At 45.8% G+C, this 26,984-nt stretch overlaps 1 protein-coding gene across 12 annotated transcripts in view; it reads left to right on the top strand.

The window, feature by feature from the left end:
• Positions 1 to 2,488: 2,488 nt before the first annotated feature.
• PHRF1 (PHD and ring finger domains 1) overlaps positions 2,489 to 26,984 on the top strand; it is a 28,877-nt gene continuing 4,381 nt past the window's right edge. For 2 of the 12 annotated variants that reach the window (XM_086895729.1, XM_086895724.1), the window contains exons 1-15: positions 3,952 to 4,109; positions 5,051 to 5,288; positions 9,919 to 10,124; positions 10,438 to 10,560; positions 12,044 to 12,276; positions 13,256 to 13,339; positions 14,291 to 14,412; positions 15,974 to 16,071; positions 16,616 to 16,788; positions 18,271 to 18,400; positions 18,714 to 18,853; positions 19,674 to 19,861; positions 20,652 to 20,771; positions 22,661 to 22,815; positions 23,673 to 26,444. In XM_086895729.1, coding sequence (XP_086751855.1) covers positions 10,034 to 10,124; positions 10,438 to 10,560; positions 12,044 to 12,276; positions 13,256 to 13,339; positions 14,291 to 14,412; positions 15,974 to 16,071; positions 16,616 to 16,788; positions 18,271 to 18,400; positions 18,714 to 18,853; positions 19,674 to 19,861; positions 20,652 to 20,771; positions 22,661 to 22,815; positions 23,673 to 26,444 — 4,429 coding nt within the window. In that variant the 5' untranslated portion in view covers positions 3,952 to 4,109; positions 5,051 to 5,288; positions 9,919 to 10,033. Of the gene's footprint in view, positions 4,110 to 5,050; positions 5,289 to 9,918; positions 10,125 to 10,437; positions 10,561 to 12,043; positions 12,277 to 13,255; positions 13,340 to 14,290; positions 14,413 to 15,973; positions 16,072 to 16,615; positions 16,789 to 18,270; positions 18,401 to 18,713; positions 18,854 to 19,673; positions 19,862 to 20,651; positions 20,772 to 22,660; positions 22,816 to 23,672; positions 26,445 to 26,984 lie in introns of all 12 variants that reach the window. The other 10 variants (XM_086895731.1, XM_086895725.1, XM_086895727.1 and 7 more) reach the window with 7 other exon arrangements.

The raw sequence follows: 26,984 nt of genomic DNA, 5'->3' as shown, positions 1-26,984 counted from the left end.
CGGGGAGGCGAGGCGGCCGCACCGTGATGTCCGAGGAGCAGGTTAGCCGCTGTCACACGCACAGTGGAGTCGCCGAGAGCACAATGTGCGTTAGTCAGTGGCTCACCTGCTCCTGGAGGGTGACGGGGGGGCGGCGGGGCCCGCCTGCAGCAGTGGAGACACCGGGCAGCGCAAAGGATGGGGCGCGGGAGAGGGCAGCCGCGACGTGCCCGGGCTCCGCGGCGCGCGGGGCTGTAGCTCCGCGCTCCCACCCGCGGGACGGCCCGGCCCGTGCGGCCCCGGGGCCGGCGGCGCCCCGCAGCTCCGGAACGGGGGATCCCTCCCCGGCGCGGCCGCCGCTCACCTGCGCTCCCGCCGCCGCCGCCGCCGCCAACTTCTCGCTCTGCCCCGGCCCGGCCCACGCCGCGCGCCGCGGCCCCTCGCCCCGCCCCCCGCGCCGCTCCAGCCAATAGCGGCGCCGCGCGCCCGCCCGCCGGCCCCGCCCCCGCGCCGCTCCGGCCAATGGCGGCTCCGCCACCGCCCGCAGACGGCCGCGGCGGGGCGGGGCCGGGCGGGCAGGCGGCCCCCCCGCCCCCCCGGCGGTGACAGCGGCGGGCGCGGCGCGTTCGCTTCTGCACGTCGCTGCTGCTGCGGGGAGGAACCATTTGTACCTGTTGAGCCGCCGCCCGCCTCCCGCTCACCCCGCCCCGCCGACCCCCGCCCTCCCCGCCCTCGTCGACCCGCTCGGGCCGGCGGCCGCCGGCGGCGCCCCCCTGCCCTGCCGCCGCCGCCCGCGAGGAGCCCCTTCCCCGCTGGACCCCCGTGGCCCCGCCACTCGTCTCCCTCTTTCCCCTCCGTCCCCCTTCCGCCCCCGCCGGCGCCCGGCCCATGGTACGGCCCGCCGGGGCCGTGCCATCAGGGCAGTGTCGGGGCGCACGTAGGCGGTGCGGGAGGGACGGGGCGAGGGGGCGGGGGGAGAGTCGGGGTGTCCCCGGCCGCCCCCGCCACTGCCCCCTCTCCCTGCGCTGCATCAAATGTCACCGTGTCACATTAATTTTTTGTATGTTTTCCCCCGCTCCGTTGTTCTACGCTGGGCTGGGCGTGTGGCGAAGCCGAGCGCCCGTCGCAGTGCCAGGGGCTGGAGGTGGTCCCTCGGCCCCGGGAGTCTGCTTCCAGCAACTTCCCCCTAAGAAAAAGGGACGTGGGGTTGGAGGTTTTCTGTACATCCTCAGAATAACAGCGCTCAGCTCCTCATGGGGCGAGCGAGCTCCCGCCCATCACCCTTCGAACCGCAGCCGAGCAAACGCCTGGAATGCTGAAAATTTTAGTGCACCTCGAGGAGGATTCGCCAAGCACCAGAGACAGAGCTCCATGGATGGGCGCAGCGCTGGCCTGTAGTGGGAAAAGCCTTGTTTGGAGACTCACAGAGCCAGGCGTCGAGCCTGCAGGCTGGCTCCCATCTGCCCGAAGTCACACACTCGCCTTCCTCGAACAGATCGGAAAGCAGAGCCCATCTGGGAGAGCGGGCACGTTTGGTGTGACCCCCTGGTTCACTCATACTGCTGTCGGGCAAGAAAAAACACTTCGGGTGCGGATGTGGCCGCTGACCAGACACGCCTCATCCCTGCTGAACCGATGATGCGTGCTGCCCTTCACGAGCCCTGCATCCCTTGTGAAAACTTCCTCGGCATCAGCTGTCCCGGCTCCGATGGGTGTTTTGCAATCTGGAGCAAGGTTTGGAAGCAAAACCCAGCGCGGGCTCGCTGATAGCTGGTGGCAGTTCCCCATCGAAAGGATTTCCTGACGTGTTTTGCTGGAGCGCTTCAACACTCATCCGTGGCTCTGCTCTCCCATTGCCGGTGTGGAGGGGGGATGGGGGGACAGCCCCTCTTCTGCGTGACAGCCCGCACAATGACAGGCTGTCTCTGTTGTCATTTTGTGTGCATGTTGTATGGGGGGTTTTTGTTTTCACACAGCAGCCGTAGGGGAAAAGTCACGTATTTTACATCTTCCCCAGCACAGGGGCTGGTGCCTGGATTGGAGAGAAATCGTCCGCGGAGCACACCGACCCCTCCACCCTCCGGGCATGAGCCGACACAAAAGAAGGCACAGCCATGGAAAATACTCCTTTCTTAAAAATAGGTATTTTTGTGGGAAGCAACATGGCTGGGTACTGCCCTGACACCTCCCTGCCAGCATTGCTGCTTCTGCCAACAGCTCGACAGGGTACAGGACACACGTGCTGTTGTGCTCCACCAAGGCCCTCTTCTTCCAGGCAGTACTACACATTCCAGGTTTTACTGGAAAAAAAAAAAAAAAAAAAAAAGAAAAACACGAAAAAAACCCCTTCAATCCGTCTCCTGACTGTAAGCACACAGGGAAGAAGTGTGTTTTGAAGCGGTGCTTGCACAGCTGGCTGCCGGCACAGCTGTGGATGTTTCCCGGCCCTCCCTGAGCGCTGTGTTACCATCCGGCGCGGGGCAGGCCCGGCGCGGGGCAGGCCCGGCGCGGGGCAGGCCCGGCGCGGGGCAGGCCCGGCGCGGGGCAGGCCCGGCGCGGGGCAGGCCCGGCGCGGAGCCAGCTGAGCGCACGGCGGGCAGAGGATGCGCTGCTGCGGAGGGCGAAGCGCTGTCCCGCCGCTCCGTCCGGCTCTCTAAAGGAACGGCGAGACCACCCGTTTCAAAGGATGCTTACTATTGCCCTGGCAAGGCCTTTGGGCTCAGGGCCTTCGCTACAGCGCTGGTGCGTTTGCCCTCAGCCCCCGCTCCCCCTACAGCTCCAAACAAGTTCGTGGCTCAGCCCTTAATCTCTGGGATGAAATGTCCTGCTGACACGGCCGGTGCTGTCCCGTGGCTAGCTCCCGCTTATCCCAGCCCTGCAGCTCTTCCCTTTGTTCCCAGCTGGCTTTCAGTCCCCGCGGCGGTGCCAGAGCCACGATGTGCAGTGACAGTGTGCATTGGCGGGTGGCGTCACGGGTGCCCTCCGTGCCCACCTCGGTGCTGCGCCCATGGACTCGGGGAGCAACACAAATGGGGGAACGTGCCCTCAGCCTTATCCCCGGAGGCTGGCAAACCCGGCATGAACTAACGTGAAAGTAAGAAGTTGCCTCTCTGCAGGGCAGATCTCGCCTTTTCCGACACGAGGCAGTGCGTGTTCACCGGCTGGGGCATCACCAGCGCTTTCGCCCCCATCCCTCCCTCTTCGCCCCTCTTTCAGGCCTCGAGCGGGCAGGCAACAGCAAGGCTGGCGCAGGTTTTGCTCCGCTCTGTGTTCTCTGGAAAAGGACCTTGTTTTCTCCCCGGCCCCCGTCCGATCCCTGACAATGCCCCGAGTGTCTGCGAGGACACGCGCGTTAGCTCTGGGTCACGTCCGCCTGCAAGCGGAGCCTGGGCTGCGCTCCCCTCGCCGGCGGACAGCCGAGGCCAGCCCGGGCAGAGCCCCACGGCTGATGGAACAGCGCGAAACCGGCCCATCCTCCTCTACGTGCGTGCGCTCAGCCGGCGCCGCGGGAACATTTGGGTCGGGCCCAGCCTCGAGTAGTAAGAGGGGGGAAAAACCCGCGGCGGTCTGCGCGAGCTATTTAGCCCCGATCCGTGTCCTCACGGACCGCACGGGCCGGACCGGGCTGAGAGAGGATGCTCCCAGCCCCGAGAGACGGCGCCCGACGTCCCTTGGGAACGGAGCATCCCGCGAGCGCAGCCCCGCGCTGGCCTCGCAGCACGGCGGCCTTTGAGCCCCGCTTTCCTCCCCACAAAGCTTGGAGACACCGGCGGAAGGATGCCGGTCACCCCTGCCAGCCCTGTTTCCATGGAGCAACCGGGAGCGGCCGGAGAAGGACCGGCGCTGCCCGCGGAGACCGAGCGGTGCGGCCCCGTCCTCCCGCGGCCCCGCAGTGGTACAGCCCGCGCGCCCCCTCCGCAATGGTTCATCCCCGCGGCCTTCCCCCCCTGGCACCCGAATGGTTCGCTCCGCCCCCCCCGGCTCACGCGTGGTGGTTCCGCCCGCTGCCGCCCCGTGACCCGCCAGTGTTTCCACAGCGCTTCCGGGGGAGCGGCGGCCGCGGGGTCCTGGATGTGAGCGGGCGCCGGGGCTGCTCCTGACCGGGATGTGAGCGCCGGGGCTGCTCCTCGGTGAGTGTCCGGGGCAGGCAGGCGGGCGGTGGATGGGTGGGGGCCGGGCCATGGGAGTTAGCGGAGCGGCCGCCTCCCCCAGCCCGGTGAGGAGCTGCCCCGGTCGCTCCTTTAGCGTCGTTCCTATAAACAGCAACGACGACAGCATATTTACTGGGTTGTTTTCCGGCGGGAGACGCCTCCGCGGGAGGGCAGCCCCGGCTCGGGCTGGCCCCGGCTGCTCCCGGGGTTCCCGTGGGAGCGTCCCGCGGGATGCGAGAAGGCCGAGCGGGCTCGGGAGCACCACGGCTTGGGAGCCATCCAGCTGCCTTCGCTGCGGCAAAGACCTAAATAAATGTACTAAGTACGTGTATAAATATAGTAAGGGTACTAAACAAAACCCCAAGTGTTTCCGGTGTGCTATGTCCGCGCCTCTCCCCGTTCCCTCCTCCTTTCCTCCCTCTTCCCACCCATTCCCACTGTCTGTGGTGCACACACGGGAGAAGTTATCGGCTGTTTCGGCCAGCTCGGCTGACAAGTACAAACGAGGAGCTGCGTGCAAGCTTTATTTATTTATTTCTTTTTAATCGTGTATTAGCTTGTCGCAAGGCCACGTTTAGGCTTAAAAACTTTGCCTTGAGGGACCTGTGCTTACGGGGAGGTTCTGAGTTGTGTCGCTGGAGCCTTCCCTTGGCCGCCCCACGTTTGGTGACAGTGGGGCGTTTCATTTACACATGACATTTACAAAATGTAGTTTCATTTACTGGGTTTCCTGCAGGTTGTTGCCATGCAGTGTGTTGCTGGTGTGCTTCGGGGTGTCTGTTGTGTTATTTCCTTTCCTGTAGGTGGGTCTTCCTCCGTAGGGCCGTGCACAGAATATAAAAGTGTGTGAGCTTTTTGTTTGGGTTTTCTTGTTTGTTTGGGTTTGTTGGTTTTTGTTGTGGTTTTTTCTTTTCCCACAGTCATGCCCATAAACAGCAGGGGAAGCCGTAGCTAAAAATGGGACTGGTGTGAAAGACGGATGATGAAAGGGAGCTCGCCAGTAAGGGTGACTCTTCCTAGGAAAAGAAGCCTGTTAAGAAAGAGGAGGATGTGCAGAGTTGGAGAGTAGTTAATTCACAGCTGGAAGCAGAGCCAGTGGCTGCAAGGAATTGGAGGCTGGGAATTCCATAGAGCTTGGCTGCTGCTTTGAATACAGAGGTACAAAATGCTTAGCTGCTCTTCTGGATAAGATGTTGTACTTTAAAAGTGCTTTGTGTTGCTTTGTTTGCATTACGAACTCCCCAAAGAGTGTAGTGTCAGCTCCTGGGGAAGCTTTGGTGGACAGTTTTCATCCTGGAATTCAAGGTGGCTAAATTTAGGGCAGGGCTGGGATGGGGTGGCAGATAAGCACTTCCTTACCTATCCTGGGATTTGTTTTCTGTGACTTATCTATTGAGTTCTTAGGTGCTTCCACTTAAATTATTGCATAGGCAGTTCTGATTAGTGGTATTTAAGAGTTAAATTGGTTTTGGTAATTTAAACAGGGATCTAAATTTAGATTTAGGGGACTTTTTTAAGCTCCTTGTGCATGCTAGATTGGCAGTGCATGACTCTGGGCTGTAGGAGTGTCTTGTTAATCTGCATTATTTCTCTGCCAAGTTGTCTTAATTTACCTTTGGAATGTGGTGATGGTGGATAATAGTCACACCATAACCAGATTTTTTCCAACCAGTTGCAACAATGATTTTTACAATGGTTCTTACTTTCATGTTTTTGAATGTAACATATGAAATTGGAAACAAAGCTAAATGATTTCTGATGCGTGACATTGTTTTTCCAGAGAGAACTTAATTATTTAGTTTATTGGGGAAAAAAAAAAAAAAAACCAGGAAAAAACACAACCAAACCCCTCCCCCCAAGAAATCAATAAAGCAGATGTGCGAATGAGAACTGAAAGCCTGTATGTTTGAATATTTAGTAGATTTAAATCTAGTTATAAGTTGTCTTTAGAACATCATGGCTCAGTAGTTGCCCGTGTAATTAGATCAGCATTCAAAACCACCCTGTGAGAAACTTTTCTTTGCCTGTAAAAAATCCTGAGTGTTACCCAAGCAAGTGAAAGTAAATGCCTTCTGTAAGAGCTGTTCTGTTTCTAAAAAACTGTAGAAACTACCTAAGAAGTTGGTGGAGGAGGAGGTGCTAGGAGGAGAAGTGCCCATGGCTGGGAGAAGTGCTTGCTGTTGTAGCAGCTCTATGGGCTTTGTGTCAGGTGAGATGGAGCTCTAGTGTCCTCTGCAGACTGTGCCTCCTTTTGATGGCTGGAAACCTGCGCTTGCCTTCTCCCTGGAACATACTCAAAGTACATTAAAACGCTGATTTGTGGTAGTGCATGAGGACTTCAGTTCAAAAAGCTAAATGTTTGCTGAAGTGCTTGTTTGATAAACACTCGTTCTGGAGGAAGCACTTAAATCTTCTCTGTTGTTGAAGCCAACAGAAAACCCTGTTGCTAATACAGCTTGAAGAAAGTATTTGTAATTGCACTTTGATTGTACTTTTAAAATGAATTAAGGCATCTCTGTGTAAAAATGTAATCTGTTTTAGCAGCAAAGCCTGGGCTTACAGCTTGTCCTGCAGCAGAGCCTATGCTGCCATAGGGACACAGCACTGCAAGCAAACCCAATCTGGCCTTGCTGAGGTTGTGTCTTGGGGAAGGAAACCTAAGCGGAAAAGCTCTGTTGCGAGTAAAGTGATCAAACACCTGCCATGCACTTGTTGCTTCTGTGGTGTGACGTTTGTTTAGGGTATTCTAAATGAGAATTTGAAAACGGGGATGTTAAGGAGAAGGACAGTGACTGTCTTCAAACAACCTTGTATGCAAGCTGTAATCTGGACACTGGATAGTTATGCTGTGTGAGTGGATGATGCACCTGCCCAAGGAACTGAAATGGGGCTTGCTATAAGCATCAGTGGTTTTGAGTACAAGACAAGGGATCTCTGGCTGGATCACCCTGCATCTGTATTCTATCCTAAACTCCTCTGAACAGACTTACAAAGTGGGATGCAGAAGGGAGGACTGGTGAATGTTAGAGCTGCTTGCAGCTGAAGGGCTGTATGGAGACTACTGCACACCATGGGATTTTCCAGGTGACCAAGGAGTGAGGGGTTGGGTACAACCACGAGGGCAAGTCCTTCACACCCCCGAAACTAAGCAGCTGTAGCTGCCCGAGTCAGGTTGTCTTCAGGGATAACTGGCTGGTTTTTAGCAGTCTGGTCCTTTGTGTTAGAGAAGTGCACAGTTAAGGTTTGCTCTGGAGGAATGACTGCCATCCCCTCCTTAACCAAACTTCTTGGTTTACATAATAATAAAAATGTTTTCCATCTATTTTGTATTTGGTAGTTCTGGCTCTGGGGGGTTGGAAAAATTCTGATGTGGTAAGTGCTGGAGAAAACAGGGCTTTTGTACAGGTGGATGAACTATCTGAAGTGTATCATGAATGTGTTTGTGTTTCACAGTTGCAGTTTGTTTGAAATGCCTCCCATTAAAAAAAAAAAAAAAAAACAACAGCTTGGAAATGTTGCTTATTGTTCTTAAAAAAAAATAGAAAGAGCCTCTCATATTAGTATACTCTCATATTAGTATAGTCCACCATGGCTTCCCTCTTTTTTTCTTAAGAGCAGCTTCCCAGTTTGGAAAAGGTTGCTTATATAGTATATATATAAAAAATATATATAAAAATACTTGTGATGTGCTTAGAAATCTTAAATTCACTTCATTGCTTGGTTTCTTGTAAGTTTCCAGCTATCCACAAAACAGACTTTTTTTACTGACATGATTTGAAGACTTGATTGTTTGCTGCAATACCAGATTTTCTTTAACTCGGAATTTTGCCTGTGAGCAAAGTCCAAGCTTACATTTGCAGCATAAATATGTCAGTTCAGATTGTCAAGTCACAAGTGCTGATTTGTTTGCCTCTGTGCCTAAAGGATAGCTTTCCATGGGGTAGCAAGGCAAAAATAACGTGGGTAGTGGTTTTATTCCACTACAGTGAAGAAATGCATGCTGTTTGGAAATATAACTAAGTGTATGTTGGTTAGAACTGTGGCTTGTAGGAATCACTTTTTGAAACAAAGATCTTTTCCACCCTGTGCTTATTGCTTTGCTTTAAGGGACAGTGGAGAGCAGGGAAACAAAGGTAATGGCCATAGTGGAGGCTTATCCATGACTTCAACTTGCCATGGCTTTGGTTGGCCACCCTCATCCTCAGTGGCTCAGAAGTGCCGTGGCTTGACTGGGTGTGGCAGTGACAGGTCAGCAGGAACCTGCTCTGTTCCCACAAGGTGCCCATGGAGAAGTAGCCCAGGTTCTGCATCCACTCCCAGATCTCAGCATCCAAATGCAGGGATGGAACACTTGCCTGCCACTGCCCTGCTGGGGGACTGGTGCTGCTAGTCCTTCCCTTTGTGTGGCCTGCTTGTCACGTCACCACAAATTTTGCATTGCCGTAGCTAACTGAGCTTTTGGGAGGATATTATATAATTGAGTTTCAGTCTGAATAATTCATACATACGCACTGCTGAAACTTGAAAAGTTACGGGTGTTTCTACATATTTTTTCAGTTGCATCATGGAGTGACTGGGTTTTGATGAGTTTGTGTATTTTCAGCCAACATAAATTGTTTTTAAACAGTTTTTTAAACACTTCTGTTAACAGCCACAAGTTTAACTAAAAATGTAAACCTCTCTTTAGGCAGAGGTTTTCCTCTTTCTCTTTCTTCTCTTACTGAAGTTAGGAAAAATCTTTACAATAGCTTAGTTGTGTTGAAGCTCAATCTTCTTTCTGTTTAGTTGGGTTTTTTTTCCCTGATCACTGAAGACTCCGTTTGTAGTTTGATCTAGTTTAGTAGAACCTACATTTTTAAGACTCTTTGGTGCAGAGCTGTGCTCTATGGCTTAAAGAGGGAGTGTGCAAGTAAAGGTACAGATCAAGAGCACTTGAATAAAACATAATGTTTTGTTCCAAAAAATCTCTTAATATGCAAGATATGTAATGGGGAGCAGGGAGAGTGGGAGAAGAGCACCTGATTGAAACTTCTTTACCACACTTATAAAAGAATCCTTTTTTTTTCATATTGAGATATGACACCTAGCTTTAAGTGTCTTTTAATTATATATTTTCATGACTTGCTTATAGAAGCTTGCCAGGGGTCTGTCTGCCTTAATGCTTTGTAGCATTATGTGTTAAAAGCTCTGATTTAATTGTCATTATGAATTTGGATCATGCAACATCTCCCAGTATCTGTCAGTTTTACTGCCAGTCTGTGCTAATGCACAGCAATTAATGTGATTGCATTAATATGCACTAAATCAGGTCTTATCTTTTCCATGGAATAATGGTTATGGGGTCTTCAACTTCTCTACTTCATGACAAGAGCTGTGCAAAGGCCCTTTTTTTAATATATAAAGGACCTAAACTACATGATCTTTATTCTTCTTTTCAGTCAGGCAAGGTGGAGTATTTTGGTTTAAAACACATATTGTCATCCTGTTAGGCTTCGTTCAAAGGGCCTCTGGCCCCTTCAGTTTTGCAGTGAGTTGCTGGTCCATGGGATGGTTTCAGTGTTTGTAGGTTTTCTGTTGCTATTTTCAGTGGGGAGTTCTGGTTACACCTTTTGCTGTCATCCAGGAGCCCAAGATAAAGCTGAAACTCTCACTCGCACTGATTTTCACAAGCAGCTGGTTTCATCCAGCTCAGCAGGGCTGTGAAACCTCACGGAGCAATAGCTGTAGTCACAGCTGAGACTGGGAAAAGCTGCTCCGTGGTGTAGAAGAGCAATGTCCCTTCTCCCAGCAGGTCTCTGCAGATGAATTGGACGCCCTGTTCCGGCCTGGTGCCTGCCCCGCTGCTGTAGGTGCCGCGCTGCCTCCCTGACTCTGCCGTCCTGCCGGGATTCCGATGTCCCGCCATGGATGATGACAGCCAGGATGAGCTGATCAACAAGAACGCTGCTCTGGGAAAGGGCAAAAGGCAGTGTCTCACACTCCTCAGTGAAACAGGTAAATGTGGCCTCTCTGCACATGCACCTTTCTGCTTCGAGGTTCCAGAACTTATTGATTTACCCTCAGCAGGCTGGCAAAATTGTATTTGGGACCATTTGTCACCTTTTCCCTGACAGTTTTTTTGTTTTGCTTCGCTTCATAGCTTGTGTGTATCAGACTGCTGGTATACTTCCCTGGAGTTTCTCCAGATGGGCAGCTTTGATACCACTGAGGAAATGTGGGACTTCATCCATAATGGCCTGATTAGGGGCTCTGTTCTGCCTGTCTGTCTGCATCAAATAGGTATTTCCTCTGCTCTTCTCTTTTTAAGAAAGCAATGGTGGAAATAGCTGGGATTCAGAAGACGATACTGGTAGTGAAGAGGAAGATAATGACACTGAGGAAGAGGGAGGTGAGGAGGACAAGGAAGAAAGTGGAGATGAAGAATTAGAAGGTAAGGTGTGTTCATATGCCTTAACAGGCATTTTTTAATAACTGAGGAAGAGTGAGATGAAAGCTGTTCCTCCAGAAACTAACAATGAAATAGAAATCTACAGATGCTGCTGTGTCAGGACGATGCCAAAATCCTGCAGTAATAAGCAATCAAATAATAGTTCCCAATTTCTAAGCTTTTAAAGCATTTGCATGTTTGAAGACTATCTGCTAACCAAAGTGGTGGAGTTGTAGTCAGCAGGAGTGAACTCTACCCCAGCATGAGCAGGAAAAAAAGCCAAAGTTGCAGCAATGGTTCATGCTGGTTTTTCTTATAAAAAGCATATTTGTTAGTTTGCTTTGGCATGGGGCTCTAAAGTGAATGTTGTGATGGGGAATTCTGGAAATAAATTATTATTGCTGTAATACCTAGGGAGGATGGAAGAAGACTTGACTAATTTTTCTTTGAAAAAGGAGTGTGGATGTTATTTGAATTTGTTAATTTTACTGAAAATATACTCTGGAGATACATGTCCTTTTGAAGCTGCTACACTCAAATTAATATTTGGATATACAAAAATAGAATTTTATCAGATCTAAAGCTTGTTGAGAAGGCAAGAGCACAGTTTTCCAAGTAACTAGTTAGACTGATTTGAACACAGACTAAAAAATTGATACCAGGTGCCAAAAAGCTTTATTAATGCATCATTCAGAGTATACTCTGTATGTCCAGACAGGAGAATTCAGTAGAAAAGAAAAGGGCCTCATTCTCATTAAAAAAAACCAAACAGCCCAACAACAACCACCCCCAGTCCTCCCTCAAAGTGAGTAGGGTTTTAGGTACTTTTTGTTGCTTTTTCAAAACACCAGCTTAATTCACAGGTTTTAGAGAAAGACTAACATGTCTTTGTATTTTGTACTAAAAATAAAAATACCTTTCAACATTGTGTGCTGAGTGTTTAATTTTACTCAAAATCAAGCTTCTTTTAAGTGGTCTTTAAGGCACTAAGATTCCTTGGATCACAAAATCATATTTTACTGGTGAAATCTTTCATTTGCTGTTCTGCAGTAGAGTGTGTTGCTGCTGCTTTTCCTCTGCAATGTCTCTTAAAAAAGCAAAAGTTTGGTACATGGTAACTTATAATAACTTTATTTTTAATTTCATTGTTCAGTGGTAGCCTGGCATATCTTAACTGTCTTGTTTAGATACTATTTTGATTTTCTTGTGCCTGTGCTTTTAATCTCTTGCAAGGCTACTTACATTATCAGGCTTTATTTTTCACCAGATTAATCCATTGCTTTTTAGTGAAGGGATTTAGAAAGCAAGAAAACAGCAAAATTTATTGCCTTAAACTGGGAAGTCTGTGCTTGACCCCTGCAGACTCATAAAATAAGCTTACTTGGAATTTTCTGGGAACTGGAACCCTGTCCTGCCCATCCCTTCTGGCCTCATTGCTGAAGCCCTGCAGCACACACAAGCTGTTTTTTATCTCTCACTCCTTAAGATTGTGAAGATGATGATGAAGAGGAGGAAGAGGAGGAAGAAAGTGAGGCCACTGTGGAAGGAATGACTGATGCTTTGAAATCAGAGCCACACTTGAACGGAGTGAACATCTCCTCTGATGAGGATGGTGAAAACTGCCCCATTTGCCTCAACACGTTTCGGGATCAGGCTGTTGGGACTCCTGAGAACTGCTCCCATTACTTCTGCTTGGACTGCATTGTGGAGTGGTCTAAGGTGAGCAGTTGTCCTGTGGCCTCCTGGTGTGCTCTTCTCTATCCCCTGTGATCATGCTGCTGTCCTGTAATGAGAACAAAACACTGTAGTATTGATATTTGCTTTCTTAAGCTTTTTTAAACAGACTTGGGTTACTGCTCTGTTTGGCAAGATTCATGTTCAAAGTTTGATCTGTTTTTCTTGTACCCATCCTCATTTGTTCCATTCTCTGCAAGCTGTAAGGTCACAAGCAAGTGGGTTTGTAGGCATCTACAGTTCTTTTGTTTTTTCAAGTTGAGATACTAATTTTTCTCTATGTTTGGAGATATAGATAGATAGATATAGATATATATATGTTTCTCTGTCTATCTGTCTTTATCTTTTCTTGAAAACTGTATTGTGACCATTGGATTGGGATCTGTTGCAACCCTGCACATCTAAGCATAGAAAAGATATAAATGAATGCTGACAATGAGCATCTTGCTCTGAATTCAGTTTTCAGTCAGAGTTCTTTGCCACTGTGTAGGTCCCATATCATAATCCAGGGTGAAAATTACAACAAAACTTACAGTGCATGCAGCAGTAGCAGTGGTGATTACAGTTTTTAAAACGCAAATAAATCGCTCTTTACTGAATATATTTGTAAACCATTTCTAGTTGCTCATTTGTCTAAAGGAAAGTAAATGCCTTAAAACATGAGCAGTCTTTCAAGGCAGTGCTTGGAAGAACTTTGATGTTGCTTTGGCAATTGAATAATAATTAAATTGCTTCAGTGAAATAAATGCTCCTCTAAAAATGCATGTTTTTTCTGATAGAACAGGTTGTTTGTAAACCAGATAAGTCAGTTTTAAGTACTTAAAATATCAAGATCAATAGCTGTTAAAATGACTACTACATTAATATAATGCTTATTACATTAATAATTTAAGATTTCTTATTAAAAATTGAATAAAGGGATTCACTTATTAACTGTACTGGGATTTTTATTTTTTTCCCCTAGAATGCAAACTCCTGTCCAGTGGATCGAATTCTCTTTAATTACATTAACATTCGGGCGCGTTTTGGTGGTAAAATTTTAAAAAAGGTAAGCCTTTTACTGTAGCAAACAAGCAGGCCATTTGGCACAAAATTGTTATTCAAAACTTTACCCTTCTAGGGGGTTTATGTAATACTTGCTATCTGAATGAATGATTTCTTTACTATTTTGAATTTGCCTTTTAAGGAGCTGTGACAATTTTTCTTCCTTCTTAACCTTACTTCCTGCTATATTGTGTTGTGGCATCATTTGTGTGGCAGAAAAAAGGATGTTTTTCATAACTGCCTGTTTTGTATAATGGACATTTGATTGAAAACTGTTCTGCATGGATAAGTCTCTCCAAATGCAGAAGGTGCCCTGCATTGTTCAAGTGCTGCTTGTTACAGGATGAATAGGAATAGTCTAGATTATCCATGATCTTTTCCTGGGAATGCGTTTGTAAGGGGAGAGAGGCACAGGGCAGTAGGAAAGCCCTGAAAGGCACTGGTTGAGTGTGCTGGTAGTTGCTCACAAAAGAACATTGAGGAGTTGTCATTGCTCTTGATATCAGATGTTGGTTTCCAGGAGACATTTAGGGGTTTGGTGCTTTGTTTTCATTGAACTGATGGTTTATTATTGTTTGCATTCTAGCGGAAATGAGAATTAACACTGAAGTAATACAGGGGGTAGTGAAGTTTTCTCTCTTCTTTAGTCTCGTTTTTGGGATGTTTATTTTTGTTTGACTACTTTTGATCTTATTAGTGGATTTTTCTTCTGCCTATTCTTAAAATGCAGTTCTCTATAGTCATTGGTGTCTGACAGTAGACAAGTTAAGTAGATGTTGTCAGACATTTGATTATGCCCTAGATGTGCTGAATGAGTTAAGTGAAGGTTCGGGTGTGTAATAGCCATTTTGGTTCCTTCACTTTTAGATTTTTCTGCGGGTACTACTGTGAGTGTGACAATGGATTTTAAACGGCACCACGTTCTGCATAAACTGTGCATATCTGTTTTATTTAGATTCCTGTTGAGAACACGAAAACTCAGGGTACTGATGGAGAGGATGATCCAACCTTCTGTGAAGTGTGCGGCAGAAGTGACCGCGAGGATCGCCTGCTGCTCTGTGATGGCTGTGATGCAGGGTAAGAGGCTGAAATGAATGGAACACCTGCATGATTGCACATGGTCAGAATTTGGTCCCCAGGCACTGTCTGATTCGTAGGCTGCCCCTTGCTGTTGTCTTCAGGCTCATAATGAGGCCAGCCATGTATCCATGTGTTATTGTGCAGACATCCATTCCCATGATGTGATGGATCCTTTTCTGGTCATTTAGCAATGTATGTGTGGAGAGTTCTGCACATATTAAAGCTGCAGGCCACTGACACAGATGACCATGCCTTCAAGCGATGAAGGTGATGTATGAATGGTAGAACCTTACATCCTTTATATCTCCATGAGGAGAGGATGCATTACTTGTCCAAGTGACTGGGCATTAGTGCTGTGGAGGTGAAGTGCTTAAGATTTACAGTTTTGTGAAATGTTGAGGATTTTCTTTACAGCCATGGCTCCTAAATTATTTTCTTACTACTTCTTCCTTCTCTCTCTGCCCCCCTTCTTGATTAATAAAATGAATGTTTAAGTAGAGTCATGAATATACTTGAACACAACTTTGGCCCTACAATTTTCTGCTAGAATTTGAAGTCCTTAGACTGCTTAATCAGTCCTCCAGCATTGTCAGTTTGAAGATGTCAAAAGTTAACCACTGAACAAAGAGAGATGCTAGCAATGAGTATGTAAAATAACCTTTTAAAAATTATTTATAGCAAGCTAACTAGACATCTGGTAAGTCTGGTTGTCCATACACACATAGGCACTGATTCACCTTGTGGGAAAAAGACAAAATCAGAAGCACTACAGATAAGAGTATCATCAGAACACTGAGTTTAAAATATTAAGCCAAATCAGTGTTTCATAGATCTTATCTGAAGTCTCATCTTTTAGGTCTTTCTGCATTTCCATAAGCCTGTCCCAAGTCAGGGTATTGCTTCAGATTTTACTTTGTGACCTCCCAACGATTACTATAATATTTTTAATATATTGTTATTCCTAGTTTGATACAGTTGTTTGATTTTTGTCTTTTTTTCCTCAAGTTATTTATATATGCTTGATTTCCAGAGTTAGCACCTCTGGAAGCATTTCCTGGAAAAAGAACTTGCAGTCTTTACTAGCTCTCCATAGCTGAGATTAACTCTAGAAAAGTGCAGAATAGCTTGCTTCAAATGCTCATAAGTATGACTGCTGTTAGTACTGTGTTGTTTCTCAGGAAGCTGATGTTGTTTCCTGATTGCCTGTCTCTCCAGAACCTCTGTACTTCGCTTGCCACCATCCGTTTTGGCTCTGCATATTTCTTGCAACTCAGGTTCAAATGGCAAGTAATTCACCACACAGTGAGGGGGAAAGGCTCAGTTTTCTGAGATTTTTTGAGCCTAAAGTGGTGAAAATACCATCTAGAACTAAAGACCCTTGTATAACTATCAGGTAGCATCTTTTCTCTGCAGATTGGTAGAAGCAGATGCATAAACCTTAGTTTCAGGCTTAACAGAATGAATCTGCCTTTTATAGCATTGGATAGGGGTAAAATGCTGTCTTCCCTTGGTAAGGAGCATATTGTTTGATTTTCTTTTTTTTTTTTTTCCCCTCAAGGTATCACATGGAATGCCTTAATCCTCCTCTGAGTGAAGTCCCTGTAGATGAATGGTTCTGCCCTGCCTGTGCTCCCATGGGTGCCAATGGTGCTGCAGGTAAGGATTTCATGGTTGCCAGTCAACGTAAATATTTTTCTCCCAAGTTAGATGAAGTGAATCGTGTGGTGTTTTGAAGACGTGTTTAACCTCCTGGTTTATCTGTTTCAAGTAATTGTTTCGATAAGCATTCTCTCTTGAGCCTTAAGATTAGACTTGAACTCTTGACTGATGAGAGGATTCTGTGTACGAAGATTTTCATCTGCAGTTAAAACCTGGGGAACTGCTTCTTGTAAGCATCCTTTAACCTTTTCAAGGAAATCCCAGCACCATGGTGTGACTTTACCCTGTTACATTGGAAAGAATTTATTAGTATCCTGACCTCAGACTGTGGAGGTAGCAGCAATATCTGTTACCTAGGAAAGTGTTACACTGTGTAACAGTCTGAAGCTGTGGTGTCTGTGCGCACTTCCTTTCGAGAGGGTAATGGCTGCCTGTGGAAGTGATTGGTTTGAGAAAGGGAATGCTGATTTTTTTTATCTGAAGTTCTTTAAATGATTTCACCTGTAGAAAGACAAGTAACCTCAGCTGGTTCTCGTTCAAGATGCAGATCATGTCAGTGAGGAAGAGGTGGCTGCCCTCATGGCCGACGTTGTCCCCACCACCAGTAGGCTCCGTCCTCATGTCCGAACGCGGGCCATAGCCAGGACTCGGCAGAGTGAACGCGTCCGGGCCACGGTGAACAGGAACCGCATAACAACGGCACAGCAAATTCGGGTATCCACGGGGATTTCTGAGGGAGACCCTGCAAGAACCCTGGGGAGCAGTTACTGAAATAAGTCCCCATTTCAGTAGCTCAGCTGTCTGTGTTGACTGTCCGTAGCACAGTGGTTAGTAGCTGTGGAGCTCTTTTAATCTAGATGTACAACTTGTGCGAATGGAGTACAGCACGTGACCAAAATGCTCTAATTTGAGATGCTGCAGTAACTTCCTCTCTTAACCTGCATTTTTATCACCCCTGATTGTGAGAAAAATTATATTTTTATTCTTAGTGGCTATTAATACGAAGTTTGTGCACCACTTCTGGTTTTTTAGCATGTTTATTTGGCAATTGTTTATTTTCCTTTGTCCTCCTATCTCCTTGCCCATAGCAGTAGAACATGTTGTCTGCCTTCAGCCCAACTGAAGAGAAAAATCTTGTATTTTTAAGGTTTCTGTGTTTGTGAAAATGTCTCTTGTTGGAAGAGGAAAAAAAACGGATGTTAGTGTCCTCAATAATGTGGCCACATGATTTCAAACACAGTAACAGTATTAGAGAATCTATGCAGGAAATATCTCCCAAATACACAGGGTCCCTCTCTTACTGTATTAAGTCTAGTTAGAGATAGCTGTTGTGAGTGAAGATCCAGCTCACCTTAAGTTTTTATCACATTTTCCCTCGATTTAAGTACTTCCCAGAATGCTTTAGCAGTTGTTAAATTCATTATGTCCTCCATAATGGAGATGATCTTGACTGCCAAACCCCACTGTCTCTAAACCCAGATGTTCCAATTTTAGCTTTAGAAGAATTAATAAAATAGGAAAAGTTGATGAGTTATTTGATGCATTGTTAAGCAATTACAACTGGGTAGTCAGGGCTATATGGTGAAAAAAATACAGGAAAGTGTAGTTTAAAGTGAAAGACTCTGCAGGGTAACTGTTGTTATTGTTCTTTCTTTTCCTACTTGTTGTTTTAGAAATAGTGTGGAATCATCTTCTGTGGGTGAGAGGGGGTTGTGCCTTGGGAGTTTAGTATTCCATGGTAGTGTAATCCTGGGAACCCAGCACTTCCCATTCAAGCTGTTCCTAGCTCCACTTCTCAATGTGCAGTGATGCTTATACCTAGAAAGGCACTGTTATTTATTGCCTTTGTTATTTATCTGCCTTTGTCCCTGAACAAAAGTGCATCTTATTTTGGTTCATACCTTGAGTTGACTGTAGCATAATTCCACTGGTTGAGGGAGTGTAAACTGTTGTCCTCCAAGCACAGTTAGAAGCTGAGGACATGCATAACTGCATGCGTAACTGAAGGAGGCTGAAGAACAAGGTCCTTAATATGCCAGTCCGTAGATTTAAAAAGTGACATAATTGCTTAGCTGGCAGCTTGGTGATGTGAGGGGTTTCCTCATTTGAATCTCAATTTTTTATCAAATGCTTTTGTGAGTAAATGTTGCTGAGCTCTAGGTACCTGTATCGTGCAACTTCTAATCCTCCCCACAGCACGTGCCAGGATACCTCATGTCCTCTCTTCTGGATGAAACAATTGAGGCAGTTGTAGCAGGCCTGAACACAGCCATCTACCAGCGTCCTCTGGCACCACGCGCTCCTACCAGGCAGAAGAGGAAAACTGGTAAGGACATCAGGTGCCTTAGGGGAGCCTGAATCCTACAGAATACTCTGCATCAGCTGTATGCTGCCACACCTGCATGGCTATGGAGGTATCCCACATGCATTTCTTCTTTCCCTATAGCACCTCTGCCCAGAAGTGTCATGAAGGCTGTTTCTAAATGAATCCTAATGATGTCACTTTTTCTGCTCTGCTGTTGGTGGCACGCTGTATGTCTCTTTGAGCTGCTTTGTGTGTCATGGTGGGACCAAAAGGGGAGTACAGTGTAAAATACAGTGCCAGCATTTAGCCAGATCATTGGTTTTTGTCCCATCAGGAAGGCGGAAGAAAGTAGGAGGCAAAAAAAGAACTCAGACAAAATCTGCTGCTGGGAAGAAGGGTTCAGGGGCACAGCTGAAGAGACGCAAGCGTCTGACAAAGAAGAGAAGGGGGAAAAAGACGAGAGTAAGATCACATGTGAGTGAGTTTCTGCCAGTCAGTATCTGCCATTTTCAGCCCTCTGTGAAAGCACTATAACATGGGATTCAGTTGGAAGAAGTGCCACCTTACAATCATACATCTTTCTTTCTGGTGGGAGTCTGTTCAGGATGTGTCCAGGGCAGAAAGATGCTGTACGTGGAAGTGAATTGCAGCTTCTAGACAAGCTTGCTGGCTTTGCTGACAAATCCTGTTGCCTGGACTGTAGGGATCAGGTTGTAAAGCATGTCCTGCAGGCTCTGTATCCTGCCTTGCCATTCAGCTGTAGTGTTTACTTGGTACTGATGCAAGCTCAATTAAAATTGCCAGCACCTATTCTTTTAGGCTGTGGATGTTTGTGGCTGTGTTGTTGCAAACTCAGCTTATCAGTTGTAGGAGCTCTAAAAATTCCTTTCAGTTGTGGGTAGAGTTCTCTTGTAAATTACTCTGCAGAGTACTCTGCACCCACTTGATTCTTTTTGTCAGCTACTTTGACTAGAATCTACATTTTCGAGCCAGAACTCCAGCATTTAATAAGGAACCAACAATTTTGAATTGACATTATTAAAGATTTTTAGAAGCTTAATTTATCTGTTCACTTATATCTGATACATGCAGTCTCTGTTTGAAGTGACATATAGGCCATAGTTACAAGTTTCGTAAATACTTTAAAACAAATATAAATAATAAATGCACATCACTTACGCTGCTGATGGTAGTAACCTGATGACTGTACACAGCCTAAGTGAAGAATTTAGGGCTTTAAACACAAATTTACCTTCCCTAACATACAAATAACCCAATCTCTTTGTCTGTGCAGGGTAAAAATGAGGTTACGACTCGCTCCCGTATTGCAAGGACCCTTGGTCTCAGCAAACCTGTGCGTGGGGCATCACTTCCTTCCATGTACAAACCAACAGAGCCCTCCCTTGGGCTGATGAGAGCAGATATTGGTGCAGCTTCTCTCTCTGTGTTTGGAGATCCATATGAGTTGGATCCTTATGAAAGGTGAGAGATCTCTGGGTTGCAATCAGGGACCTGGTAGTTTAACAGTTGTTGAGTTGTTTGTACATGTGGCTCCATGCAGAGTGTGCAGCTCACTCTGAAGGCAGCTTTGGGTACACAACCCATGATAACAAAAAAATGGTCTGTTCTTTCTTTCTTTCTGGGCTGAGTTGCTAAACTTTAAAGGAATCATCCTCCTCTAAAGAGTTTTTCTGAAACAATTAGCCTCATAAAAACTTTCAGTAAGATGTATGGGGCTCTTGAAAGGTTAGAATCTGAGGAAGTCTGGTCCTTTGCTTTGTATTTATTTATTTTAGGTGAAGTTAGCTGACATATTTTGTATACAGTAAACACAAAATTAAATGGACCTCTGCAATCTTTCATGTTTCTTCTTTTCTTATCTTCACTTTTCCAGACATTTCAAATTCAGGAGAAATCGTACTATGCCACAGTTCATGTCACTCAAACTTTTAATTTTGGGGGAGGAGGCATCTAAAATTATTGTTGGTGAAATTTAGTTTTCCACTGAATAGTTCTTTTGGATCCTTTCATAAAAGAAAATTGTCCATTTAACATTTTAGAAATTAAAATATACATTTGAGTCTGCTGTTTGAATCAAGCTGTTCTATTTAGCCAGAACAGCAAATAAGTATATTGCACAAATATTTTTTAACATATCGTACTAAAACATACAATGATCTCTAACCATATCTGTCATAGTGGTATCATCTTTTTGATGTGAAAAACATTGCAGGCAATTTCAGTGTTCATGTGCATGTATGTTTTATCACAGTAATGAAGAGGTTCCAGCAAATCCAGATTCACCAGTGAGTGCCAAAAGGAGAGTTCTCTCCCAGTCAGCACTGAGGTCTCACCGTCCTGTAGCTAGACCCATTTCTGTGGGACTTCCCAGGTAAAAGCCCATTGTTATTTTATTATTCTTAGTCAACTAATGACCCTAACAAAAGAGTAAACCTGGTGGTCATTCTTGTTTAACCCTTTTCTTATCCTATCTTCTAAAAAGTGCATGTGTGTGTGTACTTGCATGCCTGCACAAGTGTAGATAAATAGATAATAGTTTGTGCAAGGATTTTTTTTTTTAAATATTGAGCACATACACTCTTTCATCATACCTTTAACATTTTTGTTGAAATTTAAAATTGGTATTTCCACCCTAATCTGACTCTTTTTACATTCTGTTTTGTGACTATTTAGTAACCCCATTAGTATATTTTATTTCCCAGTCTCATTAACATTTAAAAAAGCACTTGCTTCTTTCAGAGGGCTGGGGAATCCAATTGCACATCCTGAAGAGGTGAGGGCTGTAGCCATCTCACCCAGTTTTGCTGCTGTTTGTTGGTTCTCAGAAAATTCAGGAAAAGCTTTGTTTGATCCTGCAGTTTAACAGTTGCTTTGCTGCCTGTGTGTTGCAAGCCTGCCAAGGCCAGGGAGCTCTGCTGGCCCTCCACTGGCAGCCACAGTGAATTTTCAGGACTGAGGGGTAGGACACAGGGAACTGGGGAGCATGATGAGAAGAAAAGGGATGAGGAAAAGTCACTGAGACAGGTACCAACTGAGTCAGAGAAAACTGCAAGACTGAGGGAGCTTGAAGAGAAATGAAGGGAGCTCAGCTGAAGTGGTTAAAGGTGTGAAATGTTTATATAGCTGTCCTCTAATGCATCTGACTTTATGGTGAAGGCTGGTTTCTCAGGATTAAGGTAGTCTATTTCTATGATAATTTGGATTATTTGTCTACCTTTCCCTTTTCAGTTATGAAGGGAGCCTTTCAGGAAGCTTTCCATGTCCTCAGAGTTATTTGAGTAGCTTATTGATTAGAAGATAGAACTGTTTAGCTGATACTCAGCTCTTCTAAAGGCTCCATTGGCCTGGGCTACACTTGAGTTTCCTGGTCTGGCCTTAGCAGCTGATCCCTTATGGGAAAATAGTGTTCCCATTTTATCTCTCTGGTATATGTTATTACAGGTATTTTGGTGTACATTATGTGAATAAAGTTTGCTTTGTTGTCATACAGAGATGAAATCTAGCTCCCTTAAAGAGCTGGATCCCTTTGGAAGTTTGTTTTTTAGCAAACTCAAACAAAAAAAAACCTAAATCCCATTAGCACAAAAGCAAAGAAAGAAAAACTAAAATACCCAACACAAGAAACACCTTATTAGTCCATATTTCAAGAACTGAAAACTTAAACCCATTTTTGTAAGATTGAGCAAACTATAAAGGGGAGTGTTTATGCTGTCCCATGTGTGGGAGCAGTGCAGTGGTTTTTCAGTGTAATTTCTCTATGCCATGCTCTTAGCTGCCCCTGCCAGTGGCACCTTATGGGTAAACACTGTTTCAAGCTCTGTCTTTTTTTTAGATAGAAGTATAGGTCTGAGGAATACATTTGTGTTTGTGATTTAGTGGGAGCAAGAGAGGCAGTTAGGATAGAAATATCTCTGAAATGGTAATCCGTGGTTTATCCTCCAAAAATGTATTTTAAATGCACTGGAAAGTTAATCTTGATATACTCCACAGTGAGCACCAGCATTTGCTAACCAAAAGTCTCAGATATGATTGCTTTCTTATCTTGTGTAATTCCTGTGGGAAGTCAGTAAAAGCTTCACCTTCTGTTTGTCAGAGAAAGATGGGGACTGAATGACTACTGAAGCCAAAACTACAAGTGAACTTCCCTGGCTGACCTCTCTTTATGCCCTTGACTCTGGTTTCTTTTTAATGTAATGTGTGTGTGTGTATAGAACAAGTGCTGTAAGAGTAAAGGAAATGTAACCCCTCTGAAACATGCAGAAGCAGTGTGCCTGCCTTGAGTCCTGATCACGAAGCAGAAGCTGCTCCTGTGCCTGATCTGTTGGGAAGTATCCTGTCTGGACAGAGCCTTCTCATGATGAGCAGTTCAGATGTGGTCATCAACAGAGATGGTTCACTGACAGCAAAGAAGGAAGGTAAGGACTTGGCACCTCATACTGCTATTTGCCTCTTTGTTTCAGCCACATCTGCCCTGATCCTATAGGCTGCATTGCTTTAAGCTTAGGGATACTCTTACTGAGCATTGGAATATGTAGGATAGAATCAGTAGCTGCCAATAGTAATCTGTTTTATAAGATGGACATTCTGAAATAATGTTGCTTGTCTGTGTTGAAATGCAGACCTGAGATGTTACAGGAGGGTTTTAGTTTTAATACATAGTTTCCTTCTTTCAAAAGAACTGCAAGGTGGTTTCATGCTTTGCTTTATTATAAAAAATGTAGGACTGGAGAGACCAGTTACCTTGGTACCCAGTTTTTCTGGCATGTGTCATGCATTGCTGCCACACCTGTGATCTGTACTTCAGTTCAAAGAGCAAGGTGAAGGACCTTAGCAAGAAATTTCTTTGCAGAAGTAGAGCTCTAAATATGTGCTGTCATCTCCAGCTGTGTTCTTCCTTGGCATGGTATTACTTGGAAAGAATCTGTTCAAATTGAAACTTGGAGCTTTATTCTTAAAATAAGTACCTCTAACATCCTCTGTTATAGTCATTTCTGTCAATCAGCAACTGCAGGATAATAATCACTAGTCAGGTTGATACCTACAGAACAGAATAATTTATTTCCTAAACGTTAGTGTTTGTCTCAAAGATGTGGTTGTCTGGCACTAAACTGTGAGTATCTGACCAAATAACAATTGGAGTTCCTAATTACTGTGTGGTATGTCTGCAAACCACAGTGGAACTTAAAATAATTAGCTTAGTACTTCTGTTAATGTTGGTAGAAAATATCTGGACATTTCCTGAAAAGCTGAATTGTCTGTTTGTGTGCCATAGCTTCATTTCACAGAAAATCAGCGAATGACTCAAGAGTGGAGGATGGTTCAGGGCCTAACACCCACCCAAGTACAGTGCTCTCAGGGACCACAGCAAGTAGCTCTATGGCTGGACCTTCCATTTCCTCGGTTCTGAGTACTCGCTCCAGACCCTGCTCCTCGGGCTTGTTCTCATCGCCTCCACCCTCACTGAGCAGGAGCGAGTCTGCAGCAAGCCCTGCACTGGAAAAGGCAACTGTAAAATCAGAGTATTCAATGACACCCAGGTCTGTCCAGACTCAGAATACAGCAACTTTGAGCAGGCATGGCTCAAAGTTAAATGAAATGCCCAGATTTAATGGAAAATCTAAAAACTTTGTACCCACTGATTCGTCTTCAAAGCCCCTGAGCTGTAACTTGAATTCTGGCTCAAAAGCTGTATCTGTGCGGCAGCCAGTAAAACCACCTTCCCAGAGAATTGACATCTTTGAGCTTCCCAGGATACCAAAGATTAAAAAAGAAACCAGCAGCAGGCAGGTGGAGCCAGAACCTGCAGGAAGCCAAAGCTGTAATATCCCCAGCTCCTGTATAACGCAGCTAACTGGCAAAGAGAGCACTAATCAGCCAGGAAAGGGTAGCAGGGTGGAAAGTCAGAAGTCAAATTCCAAGGAACCACAGCAGCAGACACGTCCGAGCTCCACCCATCCCAGCGGCTATAGCAGTTCATCGCTGCTGGGCACTTCGAGGGGCAAAGGCCCAGGCTCTTTTGAGAGTTTTAAAATCAATATTCCCGGGAACACTGGACATCCCAGCAGGCTGTCCAGCCCAGGATTCTGTAATACCTTCCGCCCTGTGGACGATGAGGTGCAGCAGAAGGAGAGCCCTTCACCTCTTTTCTCAGTAAAGAAAAAGCAGGTCAAAAGTGAAATCTATGATCCGTTTGAGCCAACAGGATCAGACTCAAGTTCAGCAAACAGCAGTCCTGAAAGGCTTGGCTCAGGGATCCAACTAACTAATATCACCAGGACTATTTCCATCGAAAATCCAAAAGTTCAAACATTTCAAACTGTCCGTCGTTTCACCCCTTACAGGGTAGAAAATATATTTGGGTCTGGGACTGACTCTGATGTGCCATCTGGTAACAGAGAGTCTCCTGATGATGTGGCAGTAGCAAGCAGGATTGTAGAACAGATCTCTGATACAGAGGAACGAGACAGTGTGGATGAGGCAGATGTCCTAAGCAGTCCTTGCACTTCATCTGCTGTTAAGGAAATTTCTAATACAAAGTGTTTGAAGGAGGAAAGTGGAGAAGGACCTAATGTGTTCTTTAACGCTGAGGAATTGATTAGACCTAGTATTAATGTGAAAATAGAACCAGATAGTCCCTCAAAGAGTGATGGGCAGCAGAAAGTCCAAAAGGTAGAACAAGCAGAGAGGCGATCACGTTCCAGATCCTGTTCAAACTCCAGCTCCCGAAGCAAGAAGAAGATGAAAAGGAAAAAAGCACTTGTCAAAGACCATAAGAGATCACGTTCAGGGTCAAGAGACAGAGCACATTCGAAGGACCGAAGCTCCAGATCTACCTCTTCGTCAGGTGGGGAAGAGCACAGCAAAACACACACATCAAAATCCAAGAGCAGGAGGTCTTCTACTGATCGTTCTAGCAGTCACGAACGATCTAAAAAAAAGAAAACCAAGGATAAAAGCAAGGATAAAAAGGCAAAAACTTCTTGGTCTAGGGACAGAAGGAAATCCAGGTCACGTTCGGGTAGTCCTGGAAGTACTTCTGATTTTTATGAAAATAGGAAAAAGAAAAGACGGTCTTGCTCAAGATCGAGGCGGAGAGACCGCTCCCGGTCAAACAGCAATGAGAGAACTAAAAGGCGGAAGCACAGGAGGGACAAAAGCTATGAGAGGTATGATAAAGAAAGTAGTTTGAAGTCAAGGGACAGAAAGAGATCGAGATCCAGGTCTTGGGAGAGGAGAAAGTGGAGGTCTCGGTCTCGGTCTCCATCTCGATCTTGGGAGCACAAAAGCAGTAAGTCAAAGGAAAAAAGACTGCGATCCCGATCACGTTCCAAAGAAAGGAAACACAGATCAAAAGAGACCTTGCTTCCTCCTGCACCAGAAAAGGATCAAAAGCCTCCAGCTGAAAATGTGACTGGGTGTCTGGAGCAACCCCATTGTCTGAAACAAGAGCCAAAAGAGGAGCTAGTACTAGAAGGGCTTTCCATAACCATCCAGCCAAATGTCAAGCTTGAGGAAATAAAAACTGAGACCCCAGTTCAGTTGAGGGAGGTCCAAGAAACTATAAAGGGGGAGCCCATCTGTCGAGAAGTGAGCAGCGAAACTGCATTCCCTGCACCAGGGGTCACAAACATTTGTGTCCCAGTTGGTGATGTGGATTCTTTTGCTGAAACAGACTTAATGAATAGTACTGATGCAGCAGTGCTTGGTAGCTGTAGCAATACAAACCTAGAGATTACAGTTAAAATAGAAAATACTGCATTATGTCCATCTCTGATGGAACAACCCCCAAAGAAGGAAGTTATCATGCACGTTCCGGCTGAGGCTGCACCGATTCAAAGCTCATCCAAAAGCAAAGTCACGGATTGCGTGAGGGAGGTTAAGGAGGAGTGCCTTGTCTCAAATGAAAATACAAGTAATTTCACTAAGCCTGAGCTGGAAGTGGTACCTCAGGGTCCTGCCTTGAAATCAAAAGCACCAGTGAAGAGAGTTACCTGGAATCTTCAAGAGGAGGAGAGCGGCACGTTGTCTGCTGGAAAAGCTCCAAGTAAGTCTCTTTTGGAAAACAAGCAGCAGTTGAAACAGGCTGTATAAGGCTGAGGGGTTTGGTGCTTGGTCAGACCTGGCTGTAGAGTAAGAGCTCTGTCATCTGAGCTGGGATGATGCTGTGGCTTGCAATCCTGAGAGCTGGCATTTGCACTGGTTGAAATCACGAGGTGAGTTGTGTTAATGAATTGGAGAGGACGTGCTGTCAGCACAGCTCAGCCACTGGCAGCTTGTTTGCTCGTGAAGCGCGTGCAACAAGCCCATCTCTGAACTGGCAGCCCATGTCCCACCCTTTCTGCACTTAACTAGAATGGTTGCTTTGCCTTCAGAATTTATAAATGTTTCTCAAAGCCAAGGAGAATGACAAGTCTCTGTAACTCACTCATGTGAGTGCTGCTAAATCAAAGCTGCCAGAAGCAGTTTGGTTTGGGAACCTGTGCTACTTGTGTTGACAGAGTTGCCTGTGTTGTTCTTGTTTGGTTACTCTCAAGAGTAAACCCAGTAGAAAGCAATTGCCCAAGGGGATGAGAAGCTCTCTATT

This window comes from Cyanistes caeruleus, chromosome 6 (assembly GCF_971803275.1).
Source record: "Cyanistes caeruleus chromosome 6, bCyaCae1.hap1.1, whole genome shotgun sequence".
Lineage (NCBI taxonomy): Eukaryota > Metazoa > Chordata > Aves > Passeriformes > Paridae > Cyanistes > Cyanistes caeruleus.
The sequence above is the reverse complement of the archived record's forward strand: the minus strand, read 5'-3'. Positions and strand labels throughout refer to the sequence as shown.